Source organism: Pavona decussata, unplaced genomic scaffold (genome assembly GCF_977016875.1).
Source record: "Pavona decussata unplaced genomic scaffold, jaPavDecu1.1 SCAFFOLD_38, whole genome shotgun sequence".
Classification (NCBI taxonomy): Eukaryota; Metazoa; Cnidaria; class Anthozoa; order Scleractinia; family Agariciidae; genus Pavona; species Pavona decussata.
The window spans coordinates 5,832,501-5,859,192 of NW_028145460.1; the positions used below are offsets into that span (position 1 = coordinate 5,832,501).

At 39.1% G+C, this 26,692-nt stretch overlaps 4 protein-coding genes across 4 annotated transcripts in view; 3 read left to right on the forward strand and 1 right to left on the reverse strand.

Moving 5' to 3' along the window:
* The window catches only part of LOC146483818 (uncharacterized protein KIAA1958-like), a 2,571-nt gene extending 2,497 nt beyond the window's left edge, over positions 1–74 (reverse strand). Inside the window, exon 1 of the mRNA XM_085105570.1 lies at positions 1–74. This exon is cut by the window's left edge and continues 2,497 nt beyond it. The gene's annotated coding sequence lies outside the window, so the exon portion shown is untranslated.
* The window catches only part of LOC146483817 (transient receptor potential cation channel subfamily A member 1-like), a 19,212-nt gene extending 14,972 nt beyond the window's left edge, over positions 1–4,240 (forward strand). The window contains exons 11-12 of the mRNA XM_085105962.1: positions 795–970; positions 3,082–4,240. Of these exons, the coding sequence (XP_084962088.1) occupies positions 795–970; positions 3,082–3,298 (393 nt within the window). The 3' untranslated portion in view covers positions 3,299–4,240. The remainder of the gene's footprint in view (positions 1–794; positions 971–3,081) is intronic.
* A 2,320-nt stretch (positions 4,241–6,560) lies between these two features.
* Positions 6,561–23,653, forward strand: LOC146483819 (transient receptor potential cation channel subfamily A member 1-like). Its single transcript, XM_085105982.1, has 11 exons — positions 6,561–6,833; positions 9,892–10,273; positions 11,835–12,175; positions 12,872–13,145; positions 14,382–14,712; positions 15,673–15,875; positions 16,479–16,814; positions 17,620–18,445; positions 19,142–19,351; positions 21,129–21,304; positions 22,378–23,653. The coding sequence occupies exons 1-11, from the start codon at positions 6,782–6,784 to the stop codon at positions 22,601–22,603; spliced, it is 3,357 nt and encodes a 1,118-aa protein (XP_084962108.1). The 5' UTR covers positions 6,561–6,781; the 3' UTR covers positions 22,604–23,653.
* Positions 23,654–25,643: 1,990 nt separating this feature from the next.
* Positions 25,644–26,692, forward strand: part of LOC146483820 (transient receptor potential cation channel subfamily A member 1-like) — a 34,570-nt gene continuing 33,521 nt past the window's right edge. Inside the window, exon 1 of the mRNA XM_085105983.1 lies at positions 25,644–25,905. Coding sequence (XP_084962109.1) covers positions 25,854–25,905 — 52 coding nt within the window. The 5' untranslated portion in view covers positions 25,644–25,853. The remainder of the gene's footprint in view (positions 25,906–26,692) is intronic.

The following is a 26,692-nucleotide window of genomic DNA, read 5'->3' on the forward strand; positions in this document are numbered from 1 at the left end:
AAAATTAAGCTATAAATATGGGCTGTTAAGAACCAATCATATTCAAGCATTTTGTTATTGACACAATTAAGAAGGAAATAATCCTGACACCCTTTCAGGATTTTACCAAAATTAACCTGGCTATAACTTCTCCACAGATAATAATATTTTTCAAAATACATGTTTGGTTTTATGAACAGAGTTGATCAGGTTATTTGGCCAGCGTGATGGGATTCGTTCTGAGTGACGAAGGGTTAACTCTCGAGGCGTCATCACTCGAATCCCTTTATGTTCGCCATTTTTCCTTTTTAGCTCTGTTGACAAAAGCAAACATTTGTTTCCACTCCACACCTACACAGCACCACAGTTTATTTTAAAACTAATCTCCTCGTCCATTCATCTTAAAATATACCTCGCATCTATGATAGACTATAATCATCTTGCGCTGATTGTGCCTTTCAAAAACGCGCGTACCCCGGGCTTAAACACCCAAATAATGAACGCTGTTTCACTGCTGTCAACCATCAATACCTGGACAACCACAACGGACCTGTAAAATAGAAAATGACAGAGTGGATCGAAATTAGTTCACGAATCTCAGCGTTCTTGAAAGCGTAACCTTTCTGACACCTTTGATCTAAACTTTATCTCTGAGGCTTCTGTTACGATGACTGAGTTTATAGACGGCTTGATCGTTGGTTGATGCTTGAACTTCATAGATCAAGTTCTTGATTAATTATTTACCAATAATAAGGTGAACGATTAAGTAAACAGTAGGCAAAGATTTTCATCAACCAACTTTTTGATAATCCTAGGTTGGTCTAGCGGTGGGGGACATCGACTCAATTCAAAAGACGGCAACTCTTCGAAATTTGATCGATCAAGCAACATTGGTGGATGATATTCAAAGGAGATATCCCAAATGGGTTCTTAGATATGCTTACAAAGACTCCTTGGAGATCAAACCGAATCAGAATCAGTTTATAAAGAAGTGAGTATTTATGAAGGCGTTTTTACAAACACATATGAAGTAGTAAGGATGCCTCATGGCAGTATAAAAGTGTATATCACATGAGACGAACGTTCCTCCACTGACGTAACCGCCTTACGTGGTATTGTACCCAACCGGAGGTGAAATTTGACACTTTTATACGTCCTCAGACGCGGGAAGGAAAAACTGATAAGGAATTTTGTGCCCTCAAAACGCAATGACATAATGCATTAACTGAAATACATTAACATTTACACAGAAGTGATTATTACAGAGGAACCTGTATTGAGCGGTCACCCTCGGGGAATGACTAAGTGACCGCTTAATACAGGTTGCACAGAATCCATGTCAAACACAATAAAAGTGACATTTTATATAACATTTGACAAGTTAGTGTAAACTTTATGCACAAAAGCGTTCACAAAATTACTTTGTTAAGAAACTGTAGCGATAAAATGGTACGACAAAGGAGAACATAAAATAAAAATGGACTAAAAATTATTAACGCCAAGATCCTCCTTCAGTCAGCATTTTAGGTCGTTAGAAATTTAATTGCCTGGCACGCTATTTGTGAACCGTATATTTGGGTGGTTTAATTTCACAAAGTGACCATTTGAAACATGTCAAAACAATAGAAAACAGCATCATTGGGACTTAGTAAAGGGTGACCGCGACCGCTTAATAGATGCGACCGTTTGATACAGGTCAGAATTACAGTAATCAAGGCCGGGACGTAATTTTCGGGAATTTGACTACTGACCGCTTAATAGAGGGTGAACGCTTGATACGGTACCGCTTAAAGGGACACAGTCACCTTTGTGACCGCGTTGACCTGGACACTAGTTTTGTCAATTTTAAAAAATGTCCACCGTAACCCGAAATCAAAAGTACGCGTCGAATACATCTAGAAATCTGCTTCAATCTTCCCAGTGTTTTATTGGATTTTCAATCTTTTACTGGAAACCTGTTTCTGAGTATGCTTTTGCTCATCCTATGGTATTATTTTATCATATTTGGTTAAAAGCAGTATGGATCGCGTCTCCAACGGAACATGAGAAGAAGAGGTGGGAAACGTGAAGGCGCCGGGCGCAAGAAATCGCCTGCGTTGACCAATATAACGACAGAAATCATGCAAAAACACTGGAGAACAAATCTCCATTATATATATTTGGAAAATCGCATTTTCTCAACCTGGCGAAAGCTTCGTCCGGAGGGAATCTTCGTAAACGATTCGAACTTCGCGTCATAGCTGCTTGGTTTGGAGCTCAGACGAAGACAAGCTTCGGTACACAGTCGATTATCTCCTCGACAAGGAAAACCTCTATTAGAACCTTGTTTTCTACGGGTCGAGCAAGCGTTCTTGAAATGACATGGGTTTGGCTCCTAAATTTAGATAACGGAGAAGTTGTAGAAACGAAATTATAATAAACGCAAAATATATGATTGAAAGCGGAAATAAAGCTTACCGGTAGTTTCGCTACAAAGTCGTTTCGCTACACTGCAGTTCAGGCGATTCGCTAATATTTGAACTCAATTTGCTTCTTATGCAAACACTGTGAAACGTAGAAATAAAGATAATTTTTTACACGACCGGATACCGAAATAAACAATCAAATGATTCTTCGACTTCAGAGGTATTCCTTGACGTTTGGCTTTCCTTGGACAAGTCCATCAGTAAATTTTCCATGGTGTCAAGAAAATGAGTGTTCTAATATGACATTAGGTCTATGATCACTATCAAATTTTGACTGGCAAACACTTCGACTCGACAAGGTTTGTTTAGATTTTTCAAAGGATGCACTTCTCAGCGCGAGACTTGCGGATGAAGTGTGATATGCAAATAAGCTAAGAAATGGTATCTAATGCGCATGTGCACCAGGTGACTGTGTCCTTTAATACAGGTTCGACTGTATTTGTGCCGTGAGGCCACAAGACTAGAAATGGCCGGTGCTCGCAGCGTCTTTCGTGTCTCGAATTTCCACAGGTTCCACAAGCTGTAGGAGGCTTTGTAAATAGTCCATTAAATTTACTTCACACGTATAAAGGCTAGCCATGCAAGTTTATTATATATCGTTGTAGCGTAAACTCGTTATTTTGTATTGCTTCTTTAGGATAGCCTTTTCTGGCACTAGCCTCACTGATAGCGATTTGATCGATTCCCTTCGCAACCGGCAATCCAGTGTGGGCGATGATGACCAGGAATTGGAGAACTATGATCACCAACGATTTGAAAGGCAAGAGGAGAGAATCAAGAACCTACAAGCTACTGTAGATGCTCAGAGTGAATTGCTTAGAGCTATAGCTGATAAGCTAAATATCGGAAAATAAGCGGCCTGACACTGAGGGCTTTGTCGTGGGCATTATGTTGTATAGCGTAGGTTAAATATTTTTGGTCCAAATTTTGCTAAATACTGCTAAGAAATCGTTGACGTCACGTATTGATATCAATGTGCCAGCCAGAGGTCTATTAGCTTTTGAAAAGGGTTGTTTTGTTTTAATGGTTGTTACATTTAATAACAAAAAGAATGTTTGTAGACACCACTTCCCCATACACTTAACTTATGCACCCTATTTAACTCTGGTGATAACGTTACAAAAATAAAATTATTGCCACCCCCAATTAGTGTTCGTAGTTATTCGAGGCGGGTACAGATTCATAAGTTACAACTCGCCAAAAACTTGATCTAAAGCTTACAAAGCAGGCAAACTAAAGTTGTCAAGTGACCAAGAGAATAGGCTTATTATAGTTGCATTGTGTGGCAACACAATAATAGTATCTTTGCTCATCAAATATAAAACAAACAACTTAGTTTCTAGTTATTTTCCAAGAAACTAGGGAAGAAATTGAAAATGTTGGTCACCTTTTTTAGTTTAAATTTACTTGAAATTTGTTTTTCACAAAATGCAAGACAGACGAGAAAAGTAATTTTGTATGAATGCTTTCGTGCCAGCAAATACAGATAGCAAAGGTAAGGACAACTTTCATCAATAGCTTCATTATAGTATTTAATTTGTTCAGTTATTGTAATAAGAATTTAGAGTTTAAAGGGAAGGAGACTGTCAAACTGAGTTTTGGTCGTTGTAGATAAGTGACGCCAACATGAAAATTGCCTATTGGGGGCAGTCAACAGTATCAAGGACTCGAGTGTAATTTATTTATATTTTTGATGCAGTTTGTACAGTTTTGAAACAGATTAGGAGGAAGAAGTCAATATAAGTAATATGCAAAGTATTCCAGTTAAAAATAATAAAGTGATGTTTATTCGAGAACTGGTAACGCACTGAGTGGCTTGAGCTGGCGAAACACTTCTGCTGGTCGTAGCTTGGTTGTCAAGATTTTTCCGCAATCCCGCTCGGTGCATCTGATTTGACTGACATTTTTCTCTCTGTTGTGAGGCATATCAGAAATTATTGAAAACTGGATCATTGTATAATGCAATTTCAGGAATTTGATTGGCTTAGCAGCCATGGTATAGGAGCCATTATACCATTCCTGAGAAATAGCGACCATTAAAGTATCTTCTGATTGTTCTTGCAAAGCGAAATCATCAAGCTCTAGAAACATTTACGCGCCTCGTTTTTTTTTAGCCTCGTTGGCTATCTATTATCTCATATTTAAAGCGCGCTCGTAAAATAATTGCCAATTATGTCAATGAATTGAAGATGATAACGTGTCATTTACTTTTTTCTTTCCTAATTACATTTAAACTCCTAACTGCAAGTTATTAGAGAGAGGTTTCTACTTTCCAGTGGTCGTTTCTGTTGAGTGCGAACGGACTAGCTGAAATCGTCAGCTGTAACACGTTGACCGTTGAAACGTAATATCATATTCATAATTCATCCCCCACGGGTACATTACGAACTCACGATGTGACCAGCTCCCAGTTGGCTTGATAGCTCAGTTGGTAGCCCCACTGTACCGGCGTCACAAAGGTCATGGGTTCGAATCCTGTTTAAGCCTGATTTCTTTTTTTTTTCACAACTGCTTAAGTTGCATAAATAACTGCGAGGGTTATTCTTCTATTTGATCTTTCATCAGCAGTTCTCAAACTCATTAATAATTCAAAAGCCAAATACAAAGGAAATCATGCACCGTGACGTGTTTGGATATCTGATGAAAAACTCCTCGTTTTTGCATCCTTACTTTCTCCTTCAACATCAGTTTGTTTGAGAAGTTATATCAAACACTCGTCATAGTGTTCCATCACAATATCAAAAACCTCGAAGTTCGTCAAAAATACTACCGCTACGCTACGCTACGCGTCGTATTTTCAACTCTCTTCTCGGTGTTTGATATGCGATGAAACACTGGGTCTCGTGTTTGATATATTACTTCAAATATATGTTTCATATATTCATGTTCATTTATTCATCCCCCACGGGTATATTAGGAACTCACAATATGATCAGCACCCAGTTGGCTTGTGGTAGCATCGGAGAGATCATGAGTTCGAATCCCATTCAAGCCTGATTTTTTTTCTTTTCAAGCTGTGTTTTCCAGATACAGCTGCACCTTTCAAAAGCTCCATTTTCATTGGACCCTGAGAACCCGCAGTTGTATTTTATTATCAGGACTGGGAGCATTGTTCTGTTGTTTGTTCTTTTGTCCTCTCTATCAACCATGTAAGACGTTGCAAACGTGGGTACAGTTCCCAGGCTGTAGTAAATACATAAGTTTACATGTACAAATCGATTTTGCATGGTCTGTATACCCTCTAACTGAAGAGCAATATTGGTTGTTTATTCCCACTTTAACCACTTCTTCTTCTTCTTCTTTTTCGCTATTTTACGTCGAAAATTTTTCAGTGAGGTTGCTGAGAGCATTGTGAACTATTTTGGAGTCAGTTCTTACATGAGACCGAAACAGTTAACAATAATCCTGCGAAATCGCACCGCCTATCGCCTGATATACCGTTAGCCGCTTAAATCATGCGATATTCCCCCGTATGAGCAGGGTATTTGTTTCATTATTCAACACATTCATAGCAAAGCAAAGTGTAACAAAGCTGGAGACGATCTTTATTTTGCTATTCAGTTCTCCCCAACACACGAAATTACATATATCGCTGGGATCTGTCGATTACGGACGACGAACTTGATTCAGTGTTATAATTTGTTGAATAATAACAAGGAATACTCGTCATTAAGGGAATCAGCCATGTTTTAAGACAGGATCACTGTAACGATCTGTTATATGAAAAAGCTCAAAGCGAGTAAACGCCGTGTAAAAGCAAAATACAACGTTAGGCTGTGATGTAGCGGTTGAATGAAGGAGACCGGGATGTGAGTCCTCGCCGGTGAACCATAATTCACATAGTACCTTAAATCTCGACTTTGCACGTTTACTTGTTCAGCCTAACAGTTCATGGCAAATTTCACTCCTCTTATTTTCTCTTGACCGTATTGATTTTTTTGATATTTACTCAGCTGTCGCCGCTGAAATTTGAACACTCTGCCCATCTAAGAGTTTTTTTTCTTTTTAAGAAATAATCGCTTTTACTTTGCAAAAAAAAAAAAAAAAAAAAAGGTAATTTGCAGTGGTCTAACACGACCCAGCTCAGAGCGACTGAATAGCATGTTATCATGTTTAATCCCAGACGACTTATGAGGTTTTCGGCATGATCAAAGACTACATTTACAAGACAAAGTTCACTCTTGCACGTCTAATTGTAATCGGAAATGTTTATTATATTTGCATGTCAGGTCATTTTATTAGAATTTGTGATGTCACGCCAAATGAGTAAGAGACAACCGACGCAGTACACCAAGTTATGATGAAGTTATAGTTGTTTAATCCATGTTAGCGCCGCCATGAGTGGTCTAATGTCGACGTATCGTTCTGTTGCTGACGACAGTGGGAAAGGTTTGTAGCTTTTTTTTCATTTTATCGTCCATTCGAATTAGTTAATGACTCTAGGGTTTAGAATATACAGTTTTCCTGATAGGTAAATAATGAAATGAGCGGCGAACAGTAATATCCTATATTACTTTCTCATCCATCTGTCTCTTGAGTGAGAACTGAAAGTCTGTTTATGCATGATACTTATAATTTCTAACGGTTTCAAAAGCAACTGTTCGAAAGAATCGTAATTTGAGTTAATGCATTGCAGTGTTCTGCGCTGTTTCAGCCGAGAGACACAGCGAAATACGTAACACATGTACATACAATACAGAGAATAAACTGTGAAGGAACAATTCGATGGCTTCCAAACCTTCAATTTCGTCTGTCTTGTCATTCGACTTTTAATTCGGTTGTTTTGTTTTAAGACCTCTTTTAACGCCATTTTGTTGTTCAAATGGGGTTGTTAAGGACGTGAGCAACATGTTATGACCTCGTAATTATTACGTCACGTAGCGATCTCAGTTATTGTTTTTAATCACGATCACAAACAGTCAACTGAAACCTCACTTGAAGAACTTACTGGAACCTGTTAACTTTGATTTAGAAGTCACTTTTCGCTTTTAGTACATTTGAATATCCAGCTTGTGAATTTTGAGTCGAATATTACTTGAGCATTCGAAACATCCTTGTCATGCTCATTCAGTTTCCTTGACTACAATCTTGTCCGTAAAGAACAGATATTGGATAAAAAGCCAATGGAAAAAATGACCAAATAAATCTCATACAAGCTTTCTTTTGAATAAAAGTTTGACAATAAATCACTTTTGTGGAAGCCTTTAGCGCACGAAATGTTTTTCCATGAATTATTAGTTTTATTAGTTTTTGACAAGCGCTATCATAATAGATTAATTTGTTATGTGATACGTGATATCAAAGTAGAAGCTCGTTTCTTAAAGCGATGCCCCATGGAATTGTTCACAGCTGAATCGCATTTTGGTAGGTTCTGGGGGGGAATTAGTTTAAAGTCAGCGGCCCTTCGACCAATTCTCCTTTATCACGTAATTCGAAATTTAGCCTGCGTAGCAGTCGTTTCCGTTTCCTTCAAGCCAAGCGGGGTAAGCGCGCGAGGGCATTGGGCAAAAAGGAGCTCCTACTTTTTTTGCTCCTTTTTGCCCAATGCCCTCGCGCTCTTGCCCCGCTTGGCTTGAAGGAAACGGAAACGACTGCTGCGCAGGCTATTTGAAATTCTGATGTAGACCAGATAACGAAAGTTCGGATGCTCCACCACTCAGCTACAGCTGGCGCATGGGAGCTAGGTGCATTTAAGACCCGAGTAGACTAGGTTCGTGGAACAAACGTCGTGCGTCCATATAGAATTAGAATGTATGGTTGAAAGAGCTTTTAACTGCAGCCTTCAAATGAATTGTCGAATATTAATGACTCGTATCAGAGATAAAGAAATAAATCATCTGTACACAGTAAGAGAGGCTCTCTTGAACACAGTCATTGTGTATTGTTCAATTCCTTCATATAATAGGGTGATTAACCCAGAACGGGAACGTCATTTGAGGACGCGAGAGCGCGCGGAATAGTCTGGACGCGAGTCTATTTCGACTGTCTTTTTAAAATATGGGTACATTCTTGATGCGTGCGCCGTTGTCGAATGACTTTTCCCGTTCTCTTACTAAATCACCCTAGTGTTGCCATCCCTCGGGATGGTTAGTATTTAACAACACTTATCAGCACTGAGACACACGTACCATCCCCGTGGTATGGCCAATGCGTACGGCCATACCACGGGGATGGTACGTGTGTCTCAGTGCTGATAAGGGGGGGAGGGGGGGGGGACTGATAAGTGTTGGTTAGTATTTGTTTACGTATTTTGGTGTTGACCCTTAAACACTTTTTCTTCATTTCAGTAATTTCCCTTTTTTGGCAATGCATATATTAAATAGTAATAAATAAAGAAGAAATGTGGAGCCTCGATAAAATCCTGGCTTTAGGGTACGCAGGAGTTGTACCAATTGTAACGTCATTGGCGATGTGATTTGTTTCTGGATGATCAGCTAGGGCAGCAGGGGAAGAGCTCGAAATACACACGCACATTAGTAAAATATGATCTATGGTGTCGGGGGTAATAACTAAGGAGTCAAGGATTTTTTTTAGTGGAAAATTCGGAGGAAAATTAGAATAAATAATAATAATAATAATAATAATAATAATAATAATAATAATAATAATAATAATAATAATAATAATAATTAAAAAATACTTTATTAGGAGAAAAACAAACAACAAATACAGAAAAGTGTATCGGAAAAAAAAAGAAAAACGCTTCATAATTCTACAGTTCATGCTATGAATATCCATACAAAAACTTTTCGAAGACGCTGATCGATCAATAATATATACAAAGTTAAAAATCTTCAAAAAAAAAAAACCAACAACAAATGGAAGGCTACCAAGAAAAATAAGAAAAACTAAGAAATAAGATTATGTCCTCAATGTTTTTAACGAATATTTGCATGTCCTTTCTCGATGTTAAAGTCAATTCTAGATGGATCCTCCTTGTAACTCGCGAACCTCTCAAGCGTAGTAATGCTGATCTCAGCAACGCAAAGAACACCCTTGCCCTGATCCATAATAACAATAATAATAATAATAATAATAATAATAATAATAATAATAATAATAATAATAATAATAATAATAATAATAATAATAATAATAATAATAACGTGGAACACGGCAGGCTCAGAAGCACAGCTCAGAACAGAACAAAAATCAACCAGAACTTTGAAAAACGCACTGAATCTTACTGTCCACGTGCAAAATAGCAGTTAACATTCTCGGATAACAGTGAACTGTCGCTCTCTGACGTTATAGGTTTCGTAGTATGACTGCTCATGAGCTTTTGGCAGGAAACAGCTGTATTGTTACCTGTCATATGACAATCAGCTAGCCATTATTCCGTGCTGTCTGTTTCATAGCCAATGAATGCACGCCCTGTGGCGGGAAAAGCTCTAGCTGCAGCTCATTGTTAAGTTCAACTGATTATCAAATGATTTCCATTCATTAGATAGTCCCAGTCCTTCTTCTAGAGGAACACAGCGAAGCCACACGTCACTGGCCAAAGTAGAGCCGTGGTTTGACAATGATTCCCTCGAGCTAATCTCCAATCCCGGAAGGGGCAAAGGACCACGGAAATTCATCCAACCATTTTCGCCCGAAGTGGAAATTAGTGCCTTTAAACCTGTGCAGAATAATTTGACGGTACACTTACCCAACACTGCTTACGAGGACGTAGAGAATCTGAACGCCTTGGACAAAGAAGATCTTTCTTTACTTCACCGAGCTGTTCGTGCTAACGATTTCAGCGCAGTTAACGCTCTGTTGGATAATGGTGCGGATATCGACATTAAGGGCAGAGACGGATTCACACCTCTTCATGGTGCCGTAAGGTATGCATCTGCCTCGGAAGGGAGGAGTAGTGGGTGGGCTATGAGGGCTGGAACTTTGGACGAGGCGAGTTCAGCTATGGGTTAAATGCTGCCTATTTAGCACGCAACCAATTTCAGACAAGACTGTGTAATATTTCCGTTATTTGGACCTACTCTCTCATGGCTAATTTAATCACGATGTTACTCGTCCCGACTTTTTTCGTCCCCAGGTAACGTGAACATAAACAACGATTCTCTTCCCCATTCTTGTCTCTTTTAACAAACTAGGCAGATAGATTGCAGAATGTAATTTTTGCCCTTTAGAGCCTCATGTTATTTTAGTCTTAGTAGTTCTGAGCGAGAGGAAGTCCTAAAACGTAGACACCTATTCGCTTATTTCCACCGGGGAGGATTACTGTCTATAACTAGCAGTTCTCATTGAGAAGTGAGTGCTACCGTTTAAGGTGTTTTTGAATGCAAATACGACAATGAGAATTTTAACAAAAATATAACTTATTTTATTTGCAAAATAACATGGTTAGATGTATGTTCTTTGAGTATAACATTAACAAGTAACTATTGGTGTTCCTAAGGCTTTTGTTGGGATTATGCTTGTAGCAATTGCTAAAAGTGGAAAAGAAATATAAGCTTATTGGTTAACGAAAACGGAAGGTGTATTAAATGAATAACAAGGTCTAACGCAACATGTAACAAAAAGGCCTCTTTAACTGATTCTTAGAACGATTATTGACACTTTCTTTTGTCTATCTAGCGCAACTTGGAAATAAACTAAATACTTGGCGATCTCCATGACATAAGATGTCATCGATATTTGTTTGTTTCCATAAATCGACCGAATTCGATAGATTGAAAAGCAAAGCTGCAAGTGACATAAATACACACTGTCGGCCTCTAGAATGCTCACTGAAAGCTTCCTGACCTTGATGAATGCTTCCTCGAATAGAAGTAATCATAATAGATCATCAAAAAGTGCCAAAACTCACCCGTAAACAGCGAAACCTTGACTCTGATCAACTGTATTTATATCTTGCTGCGAGCACATGCGATTTTCCGCTGAGCGAGCACGATTTTCCGCTGAGCAAGCACATGTCAATTTTTCTTAGAAGACAGCTGCTGATTGGCTAGAATTGGCTGCGCCATAAAACAGGATTTCTGATTGAACGATGGGTCGAACCGTCGAACCAAACCGTCGAACCAAAATTTCTCGATGGCGCCAAGAATATGAAGACTGCCTATCGGCAGCAATGAAGTACAGCCACGATGCTCTGCCCTGAAGGAGTCCTTTTTTCAGACTAAAGGTATAAAAAATGGTAGGGATCTCACAAAGGTATAGAAAAGGGTAGGGAAAACTGTCGTTAAAGTATTTAGAAGGGCGTTTCTATATGTATCCGAAAAGGGATACGATGTTTCTACCGTAGTAAAGCATCTTATCACACAACGAATGCTTCATCAAATCCAAGTCCACTTGGGAGGTGTTTAATCTTTGTGTCTTTTCCTTTTATTTTTTAAAGGGTAAAATATTCCTCACGACTTCTCATATGTACGGTTTTATTTCTTTAAGGTTTGAGAATGCAGAGATTGTTAAACTTTTGCTTGAAAGGGGAGCTGATCCAGTGATACCGAACAATAACAAGTATACGCCACTCCATTCAGCGGCACGAAGAGGCAATACGGAAATTTGCAGACTGCTATTAGAAGACCCCAGAGTGAAGGGCATCTTTAAAGAAGGAGGAGTTATGAAGCCGTTATGCCTAGCCTGCATGAGTGGAAATCTGGAAACGTGCGAGCTTTTTTTGAGAAATGGTGCTGACGTAGTTTCCAAGTCAAGTACTGGCTACACGGCTCTTCACATAGCATGCTTTTTTGGACATGAAGAAATTTGTGAACTTCTCATCGAGAGTGGTAATATATTTTTGGACATATTTGTGTTTCTTATTTTACCTTATTGCACCCTTAAAAAATGCTGTGCTCTAGTTGCTACTATTTCAGCGTAGGTCTATCCTCTCACGCAGGTTGATTACGACGGGAGGGGTGTTGATAAGAAGTGCTAGCTCGCGAGGCTGACGAACTGGCTCCATCACCTTTGATTCGTTAGAATTTTTTTTTATTGTTTTATAAGTTTCATTAGTTGCATGTGTTGCGCCACGTTATGCTCCATTGCATAATGGACTGAACTTCTTTTAGCATAGTTTTCCCGGCATCCAGAGAATGAGTAGCAACTCAAAGAGCAGGTAGCGGAAAAAGCGAGAAAAATGAAAAGAGGGTGCGAAGAAAGAGTAGTCTCTTTGCAGAATCTCTTTAGTTTCCTTGCCTTTTAATTCTTGCTATTTTTTTCCAGAGATCCCTAGCATTTTATATAAATCACTGGAACAACGGAGATCTTTTAAAGCCACTTTTACCATCGAGACACAATAAAAATCTTTTCTGGTCTTAAAACAAACCATACTGTTGTCGTTGATGTTGTACATCTCTTTTGCGTGTTGTTATCAGGTGTCGTTCTCCTTTTATCCTTTTTAAAGAATATACTATATAATTCTAGTTCATTTTCGTGTTTTATTTGTTTCTTAAATCTAATACTTTTTTACTGTTATCAAACAGCTTCTCAAAAGTTTCCAAGTCTAACTGAATTCCTGAGTATGACAAGCTCAGAGGGCTATACACCCCTCCACATCGTCTCTGAGGCAGGATATGAAAGAGTGGCAGACTTGTTATTACGTCACGGAGCAGACCGTGAAGCAGTCACCATGGTGGCATCTGCCTCTCCACTTCATTTAGCGGCTAAAAACGGTCACTTGTCATTGGTTGAATTGCTTATGCTTTATGGGTCTGTCGTTGACTGCCGGAATGGAAAACTTAGAACACCACTACACAGGTAGCCGTTAAATTAGAAAAGCTACAAAAAAGGTATAGTCTTTCCTTCCATCACAGTGGCTCAGGAGAAGGCGTTTTATGTCCAAGACTGTCCGGATGGAAAGTTGTTATTTTCAATCTCAGACTCTCTCCCCAACTGAGTCACCCAACCTACCCATAAACGAACGAAATATCGCCTCCATGCAAGGACAAGTTGTCTGCAACTCTTTCCAAAAATTCCATGGCTTTGCTTTAAAACACCACCTATCATAGTTTTTAGTATAATTACTCAGGCAATTTAAGAGATTCTATTGAACTCATCGGTCGAGGATTGCGTCATATGTCGCTGTAATTATAGCTGAAGCATTAACTAAATGGGCACTCTCCCCAGGTTGCGCTCGCCTTTACAAACCAAGCTGGAAACTAGAAAACTACGGAAAATAAGGGACTGTGAACAGTCTTTAATATAATTTTCTATTTAACAATTATTCCAAGAGCGCGTGTTGGATATGAGATGATTATAGCCAACTCGGCGCGTAACATATCCAACAAGCGCGAGTGGAATAATTGTTTTATTAAAAACAATCAACAAATATTGCTATATTTTGCTGATTTCGCTTTGCAAGAACAATTAGAAGGCAATTTAATGGTCGCTATTTTTTCGGGCATCGTTTAATGGCTCATATACCATGGCCACTAAGCCAATCAAATTGCTCGAATTGCATTATACAATGATTCAGTTTTTAATGATGTGTTTTAAACGTTACGTAATTTAACTTTCAAATGAAATATATTGAAATTGCAGTCAGGAATGGACATAATGTAATCTTAAATGTGTATAACACTGACTTGTAAAACGTTAAAAACCAAACGTTTATAAAAACTTAACAAGACGTTTCGGCCGAAAATCTTCGGCCTTCGTCGGTTTAAAAAATGACAAATAAGCAAATGCTTATCCAACGGTTCACAGTTTGCGCATGCTACAATCACGACGCGTAACGAACGATCAACGCGTGAGAGAACAAATCACGTGAGTGAGCTATAAATTCCCGGAACATCAATATGTTCATTGCCCGCATTTCGGTCTCGCAGAGAATGCCAGGCCTCAAGGAATGAATAAATGACTCCCTCAATTTTACGTTGGTGGCAGTTTTTATTAGAAAACTAGTTTGCTGTCTGTTTGAGCGATTTTACAATGAAAGCGCATGCGGGGCCCTACGGGTCATTCGATAAACACTCTTATTCAATTTATTTGCAGTGCTGCAGCATTCAATCACGGTCGAATTGTCGAGATTCTTCTTGATTCTGGAGCTGATCTGGAAGCCAAGGACGTGTTGGAAATGACACCTCTCCTGATGGCAGTGACGCATGGAATGGTTGAAGCTGCAAAGCTGTTGTTGGAACGTGGGGCTGACATAAGAGCAACCGACTCTTCACTCAACAGTGCTCTTCATCTGGCAATCTTATATAGAAGGCCGGAGATGGTAAAATTGTTGCTAGAAATGGACGGGGATTGTGTTCTATTGCAAATGAAAGACAAAGATGTTAAAACGGTGCTTCATCTGGCAGCTGGATTGGAGACCAGCGAGGTATTTAGAAAATAATAATTGTTAGATACAGAGCTTACTGGTTTGTGAGTCTTTTTAAAAAAAAAAAACGACTGAAACATGATATAGTCTCGGTTATCCAGGATATTTTATTTGCCCTTAAATGGTCGACTAACTGTTAGGCTCCATGTTCATCTTTTAAACTACCATCACGCAACATTTCATCCTCTTCATGATGGTAGTATATTGGTGGGTTGCGAGTTGACTGGGATATCCGTGTTTTCGAGGTATAATTCAATAAATAGACAAAGAAGTTAAAAATTCAAGCTCAGTAATCATATAAGAAAGGTGTAATATTCTTGAGGCGAAAGACGTAGAACACAAACGATAGCAACAACAAGAGTTCCCGACAAGATTAGAACCAATGACCTTGGATGAGTTGGTTGGATGCCGAGTGTACGGAGTCTTCGCACCCTTGGCATCCAACGGACTCAGTCTCCACAAGTCTCGCAGTCAGCAAATAAGATCATAGGCTTGATTTCTGTCGGTAGCTAAGGTTTTAAATTTGTCCCACGCTCCTGACATGATGTTTGTAACATCTTTGCCCTAGAATTTTCCGTGTTTCCCGCACACCGCACCAATGAAAGAGAGCGTAATCAGCGTATCCTTCTCTCCGCCCGTGGCATTTTCAACGTGTGTAGCGTGGAGCGCTTTATAATTCATAACTTCCTGCCTCATCCTATTACATCTATGATGGGTCTTCCGTTATCAGTTTATAACCATCTCGTCCTTTACTTTTAAAATTAGAATACTTGTGTTTGTGACGCCATTGAGTGCATGGACAAATGAACGCGAGAACATTCTTAGTCAGACATAGGTGATTGTTTTGGCTCTGTGGCAGAGCTTCTTATATATTTGTCCTCGAATGCCTAAAAACAAATAACTATGTAATAAGTTTATCTCCAACGTTTTCTATAATAGAGCTTTTATTCTTTTTTTTAGATATTAGAAATCTTGCTAGAAAATAAAGTGTGCGTAAGAGGGCGTGACATAAACGAGAAGGTGCCTCTTCACATTGCGGCTGAAACAGGCGCGCTGGACTGTGTACTGGCTCTCTCAAAACTTCCAAACTTTACATCTCTTTTGAACGAAAGGGATGAGAATGGAATGTCAGCTATTCACCTGGCCGCCAGTAATGGACACACGTAAGTAAGAGAGATCCGAAATGACCATTAAGAATTGTACTTGTTCATTTTTTATTTAAGTTTTCATATCCTTAGGCTCCTGGTACCAGCAACGGTGTCGTGGTTAAGTGAACATCGGGAGTGACTTTCGACTGGAGGTCGATGGTTTGAAATTTAGTCAATGTAATCGTGTTGCTTCTTTGGACAAGAAACTTTACTCCACATAAGGTTTCTTTTTATTTTTGAGAACTTTTCCACCAGACCAGGTAATTTCGCAAACGAATACATCACTTTGAGAGGCTGGCCCAGCTCTCCAAAATGGCGGTGCACGTTTACACATAACCTGTTTTACAGGAAGGTTTTGACAAATGGGACGCACCTTGAGCGTAGAAATGTGTTCAAGAGGTTGTATTTAATTTTTGTGGAAAAATGCTATGTTGATTTTTATCTTTTATGACTTATTTTCTTCCTTTAAAGTAGTCTTAATCAAGTTTTCTCACAATATATTTTGTTTGGTCGCTCGGCTCCGTACGTGCGGTTACTGGTGCCAGTTAACCTAGGCCTCATGTGGACATTCCAAGCGTGCCGACACTTATTTTTTAACCATCTATTTTGCAATTCCAGGAAAACCTGCCAAGTCCTAATTTTGAAGGGTGCTGATGTCACAACTAAAGAAGCAAGCAGTTCTACGGCGCTTCATCTTGCTGCCAAGGCGGGCTCATTAAAAACAGTCAAGGTTCTTTTACAATGTCTTTTACCGAGTACACTGGAAGAAAGAGATCGCGGTCAAAACACTCCACTTCATATAGCCTGCAGACACAACCATGTGGATGTGGTTCAGTTCTTGTTGGATGAAGGCGCTGACGTTACGGCCAGAAATGACAGAAACATGACCTGCCTAGATATTGCGATTGAGTGGGAGTTTGCAGAGGTGGCAAAAACACTTGTCAAACATCATAGGTATAATTGTTAATTCACATTTAATTGAGGCAAAACAAACGAAAATCATCTCCTTGAAAGATGTGTTGTGATTTTAATTATCAAAAAAATTGGTAAACTTCAATTTTGCTTTTAATTTCTCCAAGAATTTTATAAGGCTCAAGAAGGTTTTGATTATCAAACACTCGAAGGAGTGTTTCATCTCGTCTGCAAACACCTTGAGCATGAAGTTGCCGGTGGTCTTGGTGTTTGGAAATCAGGAGAAACACGTTCCTGTTCCTTGTGTTTGATGTATTTCTTCAAGATTACTTGCACAAATTGATTCCTGGTTTTGTTAACCGCTAATATAATTGGATTAATCATTAAACAGCAATTACCGTTAGGTCTTTTACAAGAATGGTAACCTTAGTTTCCTTTGTTGCATCTTTGGAAACATCACATGCCAGTAAAGAAACCAGTTAATCTTGCACATTTTTAGAGCCGTCTCACTTCAACCTTTTTTCGGTAAGGAGTCATGCATAGTGAGACAATCCTTACCTTGATTTCAAACCTAAAGCCTAAAATGTGATCACTTAACAATGGCCTTGCCAGTAGTCTGTAGAGGTTCAAATTTACCCAAATGAATTTTAACGTTACTGGTTATCAACAGTTGACAAATGAAAAGAATACATACTGCAGAGTTTAAGGGTGTGGTGTAGTGGACCATCCTTTTGTCTTCCCGTTTTCTCCCACTATCCTTTACCCACCACCCGAGCCTCGCTAAACAGAGATCGCACAAAAAACAAATATGTAAAAAATGACATGAAAAACTTACCTTTTATTTTAGGTGGGAAGAGGTTATCCAATTATGTTCAAAAACGGGTGTCATGCCAATGATGCAATTGGTGGAGAAGCTTCCGGATGTCGCTGAAATTGCTCTGGACAAATGCGTCACTCTCAGTCCCCTGCCTCCCTCGCATGAAGATTTTTCTATCACGTTCAATGTTCGTCATCTGGATCCGGATATCGATTGTGTCTGTTTTGTCCCAGCTATCATGGCGAAATTCAGACGAGAAAAGCTGTTGAATCATGTTGTTACTCAAGCTTTACTGAGGTATAAGTGGATGGTACTCGGAAAGTTTCTCACCTTCTTCAACACTATAGTCTTTCTTACTTTCGTCATCATGTACTCGTGTTTTGTAGTAACGGAAAGAAAGAGAAGTGCACTATTCTTCGACAGTTCTAATACAACAGCGAGTAACGAAATAAATCAGAAGTCAAGGTTCGAAGAGGTTGCGCCACGTTTGATTTTCGTATTCCTGATTGGCCAATTGATTAAGGAAGCAAGTCAATTATCATGGATGCGTTTTGCTTACTTCAAGGATGGCACCAACCTTCTTGAGTTGTTGATGTATGCTATGGTGTGGTTCTTCACTCTTCCTAGCCTGTTTGGAAAAGAAATCTATAGTATCGAAACTCGGTGGAATGCAGGATTAATTGGTCTTTTTCTGAGTTACATCGTGCTGACACTACATTTTCGTCGATACGGAGAACTTGGTTTGTACGTGACAATGTACTTCGAGGTCCTCTGGACGTTTCTCAAGGTGATATCCACCTTCCTTATCGCATTGATAGGCTATTCGTTGGTGTTTTATCTTCTCCTTGGTCACCAGGTACGTGTGATATTGAATAATTGTTTACCGGAGTGGAAATGGATAGTAGCGGATATTTTCGTGGCGACGTAAATCTACTATTCGCCGACAATGAGGAGAGTAATTTTGTACGATAACCCAGTGAATAGCCAGCAGCAATACGTCCATTTATTTTTGATAAATAACTGCAAAAATTCGCACGAAAACCAGGACGATGCAGGGGGTGAAGAGTTTTATTTCAACGCCGTGGAAACATAATAAAAAAATTGAAAATTTGCGATTATTATGTATACAGATATGGTATTTAATAACCTAGTTATTACGGAATACAAGATTGTTCTGCCTAGGGTTTTTAATTTGCTTCAGGCTTTAAACCACCGATACATTCTATAAAATTAGGTCATGATAATAGCGGCAATTTTTAATCGAAATTATTCTTAGAGCGGGGCGAGGAAATTTTGGTAAACGAGCCTTAAAACTACCAAGTTCAGTAAGGTACCTTATCAAACTTATGCCACCCAAATAAAGAGTACTTTAAGTTTTGTCTCTTATGTAATAACAGGGGCCCTTAAAAATCGATGGTGGATACCAATTACTACAATCAAAGTATAGTGGTTGATCTCTTGTTAGCTAATACCTTCCAGTATGAACGCTTACGAGAGGTTCTTAAATAGAATTTACGTGTCATTTGCATTCACTCATCTCCTATCCTCCTAGGATAATTTCTCAAACTTCCTGTTTGCTCTGGGCAAAATTCACGTTATGATGATTGGCGAGTTAGATTACACTGATACGTTGGTGGACAAGATCGTGAACAGCGACACCGTGCCAGGGACAGATGTCCTGTATGTCCCCTTGCCGGCCCTGACAGTGTGTCTGTTCTTCATTTTCGTGTTACTGGTTTCTGTTGTTCTCGTCAACTTGTTGGTAAGTATGTATACGACGTACTCTAACAAAATACGATAATGATTCGACGTACCGCCCGGGCCGCTAATTTACTTTTGGCAGCTTAAGGGAGTGTGCTTGTTGGAGAAGGGGCACTTAATACTGTGGAGGGGACGGTTATCGCGTTTTTGATGTCCGCATCAGCTATTAGCGGGCAAAACCTATCACGGTTATACCAAATAACGAGATTGATTAATTGATGTACCAACAAAGTAACCGGCTGACCATTTGCAATCCGACTCGTTTGTTTGCTCTGGACAAAACGACAGTGTGTCTGGGACTAATATCCTATATGTTCCCTTGCCGGGCCTGACAATCGGTCTGTTCTTAATTTTCGCTTTGCAGGCCTCTGTTTTCTAGCCAACTTGTTAAGAAGCATGTGTACACTCTCTTCTTAGAAATTCAATATGTCGTGATTTGTTATAGATAAGAGAGTTTGTTTCCACATAACTGTAGTGCTGCGTCGATGGGGAGAGGTAGAAACGAATGCTTGGTTTTATTAACAGAGTTGATAAGGTGATTTGAAGACCGAATGAAAGGGCCGAGGAGCTTTTAACGCTCGAAACGCCAGTGCTCGAATCTCTTTACGGTGACCAATATACCCTTAATGTATGATCCCGAGGTAAACAGTTAGTTTTGTTTTCCCGAGAGTCATGATGTTTCCCGAGACGAAGACGAGGGAAACACCAGGACTCGAGGGAAAACAAAACTAACGAGTTTCCCGAAGGACCATACATTAAGTGCTTTGTTATATATTTAGACTTTCCCTTCAACAATCACAGCAAAACAAACAAACAAACAAACATACAACTGAGAGGGCAACAACTGTGGAATTGTATCCGGTTGGGATTGATTTGTATTTGATCAGGGGCACGTGACCAAGAATCAACCAATCACAGTGCCCGCTTTGTTGAGTGAATGTCTAGGTATATAACAAGTTACCTTATCAACTCTGTTGATAAAACTAGGCATTCATTACTTATAGACCCGGGTTTGTGGTCCCAGGCCAGAAAAAGTTGAGGAGTCGATCACTTTGATCTTATGGGATTGAGTTTCAACTGCTGATCATGTACACTTTCTGGTTAGCTCAGTTCTGAACTGTCGTGTGGCTTCCGTGGGTTAAAATCCAAGGTCGGACTACAAACCACAAGCCGTGCTCAACACCTTGCATTTATCAGCGCAGATTTTCGCGTTAATTAATTTAGCGGTGACGTTAATCCGTTAGCCTTAATGTCTTCTACACCTTTTCATATGAACAAGTATGTCCTGGGTTGGGTGTGTAATAGTGAGATCAACAAATTAAAAGACCGTTTTTGTATTCTCCGCATTAAAGTCGGGAACTAGCAACTAGAACCAGTACTAGATCCAGTTGAATACCAAGAATACCAAAATGGTTCATTGACTGATAGCAGCCACTGGAGGCGCCTTTCATACTACTGTCGTCCGATGCAATGTAATGCCGACATGATTGTTGTTGGGTAATTTACTACAGATATATTAATACTGGCTGTATTCCAGCGTCGTGTTTCTTAGCACGCAAAGCTTTCCGAAAAAATATTTATTTTCACTACACCATCCAAACGAAGCTGCTCTACTCTCAGTCAAATACAATTTAATTGGGTTTAGCATCTACTACAGTTCTCAATGTGATCTACATTATATTCTTTAGTGAGTTAAACATTTCAGGTCATGGGTTCGATCTTCATCTGGAACTCGTGGTCGTCACACGATCAAATCTAATCTTTCTTGGTTTCTTCAGGTTGGTCTGGCTGTTGGAGACATTGAGTCAATTCAGAGGACAGCAACTTTACGAAATTTAATAGACCACGCCCAAGTGGTTGAGGGCATTATGAAATCCTACCCAAAGTTTATTCTACGGCGCGTGCATAAACAGTTTCTGGAATTCAAACCAAACCAAAATATGATGCTTAAAAGGTAAATGTTTTCTTTCTGAGTAAAATCAAATGTATAGTACGCTCAGTTTGAAGGGCACCGACAAGTACCGTGAGATAATAACACTTTGATCTTGATAGTAATTATTATTACTTTGATGCCGTGCTGGGGTACAGCATTCTTGTAAAGTAACTATTTTCAGTCACTTTGGTAAGTAATTATACACAGTTTCTTCTTTTGTGCATAATGCCATTCATTAACTGGAAGCTCGAGGTGTGCCTCAATAACAATAAAAATAAAGAAACGTTAGATTAGGAGAGAAAAAATAGCTTTCTCGAAAGAGACGACTTTTTAAAACTTTCAAAATAGGTGCTCCGTTTTATATAATTCGGTAGCCAGGAACCTTGGCGCTCCTGGTAGTAACTCATTTCACAACTTTGGTGCAATGACAGAAAACGTTTTATCACCACAGGTTGCTTTCTTAGTCTTGGGAACGATTCAAACAATTCCCCTAACCCATAAGTGGTAGGTACAGATTTTAGAAATGAATAAAGGTAGACGTCTGGAAGAGGTGTCTATCTTTTGCCAGAAGTGTAACTGCCAACTAAATTATCCACAGGACGAGTTCTTCAGTTCCCCAAGAAGCCAAGAAAGCATTGTTCACATTGGTACTCGCTGGGCACCGGCGTGTTAGGATACTGAAGTTAAACCTATTCAGGCAGAATTTGTTTGTTTTTGAATTTTCCCCCGAGTTTTAGCGTCTCTGTGAAATTTTGTTTATCGAAGTGTTACTCAACATCATCTTGATCTGGAAAAAAACATATTCGTTATGAATTTTCAAAACGAACATGGCGACCAACTAACGAGATCCTCCAACGAAACTAGTTTTATAGTCGCATATGTAACCGTGTGTGTTGAAAGTAAATGCAAACGGGGTTTTTTCTGATCAAGATAATGTCAAGGTGTAGCGATATTAGGAGTAAATTTTGAACTGCGGTTAGTTTAGCTAACCTGTGTAACAGGCGATCTGGAGAGAGTGCACGCTTAACAACCGATCGATTTCCGTTCTAAGAAAACATTCTGTTTCTTATAAACCGCTCTTTTATGCTTCACAGGATCGCCTTTGCTGGCACGGATATCTCGGATCAGAATTTTATGGAAAAACTTCTCAATTACAGAACTGAAACTACCAACTCAGAAGAAGACTTTTGCAATCAAGAAAAGACGCGACGGGAAAGGCAAGACGAAATTATTCACAAGCTCTTGGCCACTGTAGAAGCTCAAGGAAAAATTCTCAAAGCCATGGCTGATAGATTGAACATTTCTGAGTACGAAGATTAGAGGAACAGAACCCTTCCCCTGGTTTTTCTCCGTTGCGCGGACTACCAAGCTGGGCACATCATATGTGAAATGCAGTTCGGTCTATGGCTATGTCGACCGCTGAATTACTTCGTTTAGTGCAATATTAGTTTCGTGCAATATTCCATATAGATATGAAATGGATGCTACTAGTGCCATTGCGACTTTGTTCTCTGAATGACATGGATTTATTTATGTGGTATCTACATGAAACTGATACCTACATACATATAACTTCTGATGTTAGCTAGCGGTTGTGTTAACATGATTTTACGGGGAAGTCCTTGATGCAGGGAATGTTATTGAAGGGTTTCAAAGAGACAACAACAAGAACAATGACTTATGCCGGGACATTTTGCTTGCTTCCAGCTCATTTGTAAAAAGCCGTGTATGTATTTGCCATATCGTGATCTTCGTAAGGTTCCTTTCAGTTTAGCACTTATCGACAAAAAATGAACACTATGAAAACGAAACACAATTTCTGTTTTTAGAATACGTTCTAGTTACTATTATTGTTTACCACTACTGCTTGATGTCTTTACACTTGGCCGGCCTCGATCTTCTTTCAGAAGAGCCCGAACCTCAATACTTTTCCTTGAGCCACTTTGGCCATTTCACGCTGGTAGTTAATTAATAGTATTTCTTAAGTAGTGTGTTGTAATTTGTTTGTGCGCTAAATAAATAAAGTGGTCTTTAATTAAAAAAAAGTTAATTTAATGGGATCATAGAGCTGTCCTGTGGAGCCCATTCTACTGGACCGCAAGGATCTTCTTTTTTTTCCAAACGAGCACAACTCCATTTTTATTTTGTCAGATTGACTATAGATTGTTACACCTTACGACGGTGTTACGCTAGGCAATTTTTCTTGCAAACTGTCTTGCAATTTTGTTGCGAGACAAGTTGCACGAATCGTTTCCAAGTGTAACATAACATGAACATGTCTCGCAATTTTTTTGTTGTGGCAATCGTTGCGAGAAGTAGAAGTCGGTTCTACTTCGTGTAACGGTGACTGCATCAAAAACGTTGCGAGGCATGTTCATTTCAGGGCACTTACACTAGGCAACGATCCGTGTAACCTGTGTCGCAACTGCGTAACGAAATTGAGAGACAGGTTGCAAGAAAAATTGCCTAGTGTAACAGCGCCCTTAATTTCCAACAAGTTGTGCGTCGGCTATCGAAAGAAGCGATTTAGCCCAAGTTCAGGGAATAAATTACAAAAGTGTTTCGTACGAAGCAAGATTAAACATTTCTTATAAATTTTATCGTAATGAAAACGTCTCATTAAAGCTGTCATGCGACGAGGTAAATCCACTGTCCGTTTTGTTTCCTAGCCACTGAGCACTTCGTTTATTGGCTCAACAGGGGAATAGGGAGAGAGGATTTCCGTATATATTCTTTCTTATTCCCAAACTAATGTACTAAGCATCTGGAACAGGCTATCTGAAAAACCCTTTTTATAAATATAATGCGATTATATCCAGAGTTCCCTTTTATAAATATAATGCGATTATATCCAGAGTTTGGTATGTGCGTGCAGTACACTGTTTTTTTACATTAGAGCCTTTTTGATAAGAAAGCTGAAGCTGAGATTGACCAAAATTTTGAGAACATATCCCAGGCTGTAAATCAGTTAAGAACGTTTTCATTTTTAAAATGAGCAGTATGAATACATATAAAATAAAATGCAACTAACCCAAATATTTGTACGAAAAATGCCGCAAGTATGTTTGCTCACAGGTATCTTGATGCCACACGGCAGCAAACAATACTCATTGGTAGGTTACTGGTCTCACCTGCGCAATGATTTAGGGAAATACTATAGCAAGTAGTCTAAGGGGTTGCTTCTTTGGCTCTAGTTGACAACAGTCAGAATTATAAACTATTCGAGTAATATTTGCTGCCCGAATACCAGACCAGTTTTGCACGAGTAAAATATAGTTTCCTTGGAAACTGGGAAGATGGAGCGCTCTGTACGCTAATGAGTGAAGAAATATAAAAGCAAAATTTGACCGAGGTGAAGAGTTGGGTCGTTTCTCTTGTGTGCGGGCTGGCTGAAATCCTCTGCCATGGCATTGGCCGATAAAATGTAAATAAAAGCTTGCTTGATTTCTAAACATCACGTCACAATTGGCCAAAAAACTATGATCACTGTGTGAAACGAGTTTTTGGCGAGGTAGATTCTTGCACCTACAAACTGTAGCCCGTTTTATGCCGTCCTTTCTTGGTGCTGCGGATAGTACGTGAAATATTTTACGGCCTTCACCGGGAGAGTCGATCAAGGTAGGTTTGAGTTCAATGCTGTGGGTAAGTCGTTACTTCGGCAACGCAATGATCGATATTCGCTTGTTAACGTTTGCCCGACAATCTCTCCATCCCCCACCTATTTTAGGAGTCTTTTTCATCTGGGAGGAACACTTCTCTTTTGTTACTAATTTTTATTGAAAGATGTTTTAGATTGCCAAGAAACTGCCGCTATAAACCATACACGAACCAATCATCTCACAGTAAAATATGTTATCTGATGAGTTTAAAAACAATCCGCTACTGAACGTTTATCTCAATCCAATATTCCAAATCGGAAGGGTAGCGAAAAACTGTGGCAAATACATAAAACAGGTACAACTGACACCTGCCACCGAAAGAGCAATATACTGGCTGTTTATTCTAGTCTTTTTACCACTCCCGGATACCACTTTTTCTTCTTTTTCGCTTCTTTTTATGTCGAAAGTTCAGTGTGAGTCTGCTGAGAGTATCATGGTGGAATAAATTCTGGAGTCAGTTCTAACAATTCGTTGGAAATGTCACTCAGTCTTATTTTCTTTGGACCTTATTGATGTTTTTGATATTTACTCAGCTGACGCCGCTGAGATTGGTCATTCTGCCTATCTTAAGAGCTTATCATTATGTCAGAGGTGTTTTTTTTTTAATTTATCACTTTTACTTAATAAAAAATTTGATTTGCAGTGGTCTAACATGATGCAGTTCAGAGCAAATAGAATATAATCTTGTGTAACCCCAGACGACGTTAGAGGTTTTCGGCATGATCAAAGGCTACATTTACAAGACAGAGCTCACTCTTGCACGTCTAATTATACTCAGATGTCTTATTATATTTGCATGTCAAGTCATTTTATCAGAATTTGCGGTGTCACGCCACATGAGTAAGAGACAACCAACGCAGTACACCAAGTTATGATGAAGTTATAGTTGTTTAATCCATGTTAACGCCGCCATGAGTGGTCTAATGTCGACGTATCGTTCTATTGTTAACAACAATGGAAAAGGTTAGTGGCTATATTTTCATTTTCTCGTTCATCAGAATATACATCTTTCCTGATAGGTAAATAAACGAGCGGCGAACAGTAATATCCTATATTATTTTCTCATCCATCTTTTTCTTGTGTGAGAACTGAAAGTCTGTTTATGTATGATACCTGTAATTTCTAACGGTTCAAAAAGCAATTGTCTACCGGAAAGAATCATAATTTGAGTTTGGTTATAAAAGCCCCATTGCAGACCATTGCAGTGTCCTGCTCTGTTTCATCCGAGAGGCACAGCCAGATACGTAACACATGCATTACAGAAAATAAAATGTGAAGGAGCAATTTTATTGCTTCCAAGCCTTTAATTTCGTCTTTTTTGTCATTCGGCGATTTGTAATGTCGGTTGCTTTGTTATGGCGCCATTTGTTGTTCAAATGGAGCCGTTAAGGACGTGACCAACATGTCATTTATGACCTCGTAATTATTACACCACGTTGCGATATCAGTTATCGTTTTCTGAAATTACTATTAAAAACAGTCAATAAAACCTCACTTCAAGAACTTACTGGAACCTGTTAACTTTGATTTTAGAAGTCACTCTTCGGTTTTAGTACATTTGAATATCCAGCTTGTGAGTTATGAGTCGAAATTCGAAACGTCCTTGTCATGCTCGTTCGGTTTCCTTGACTACAATCTTGCCCGTAAATAACAGATACTGGTTGAAAAATTAGAAACGAATTATTGGAACAAGCTTTTGGAAAAATCTTCCATTTTCCATAATTTGAGATTTTTAGATGTTTGGGTCAAT

Coding starts and splice junctions, on each gene's coding strand:
- LOC146483819 (XM_085105982.1), top strand. CDS start 6,782: ATGAGTGGTCTAATGTCGACGTATCGTTCTGTTGCTGACGACAGTGGG. Junction 12,176..12,871: donor TGAACTTCTCATCGAGAGTG/GTAATATATTTT, acceptor GTTATCAAACAG/CTTCTCAAAAGTTTCCAAGT. Junction 16,815..17,619: donor ACACTTGTCAAACATCATAG/GTATAATTGTTA, acceptor CTTTTATTTTAG/GTGGGAAGAGGTTATCCAAT.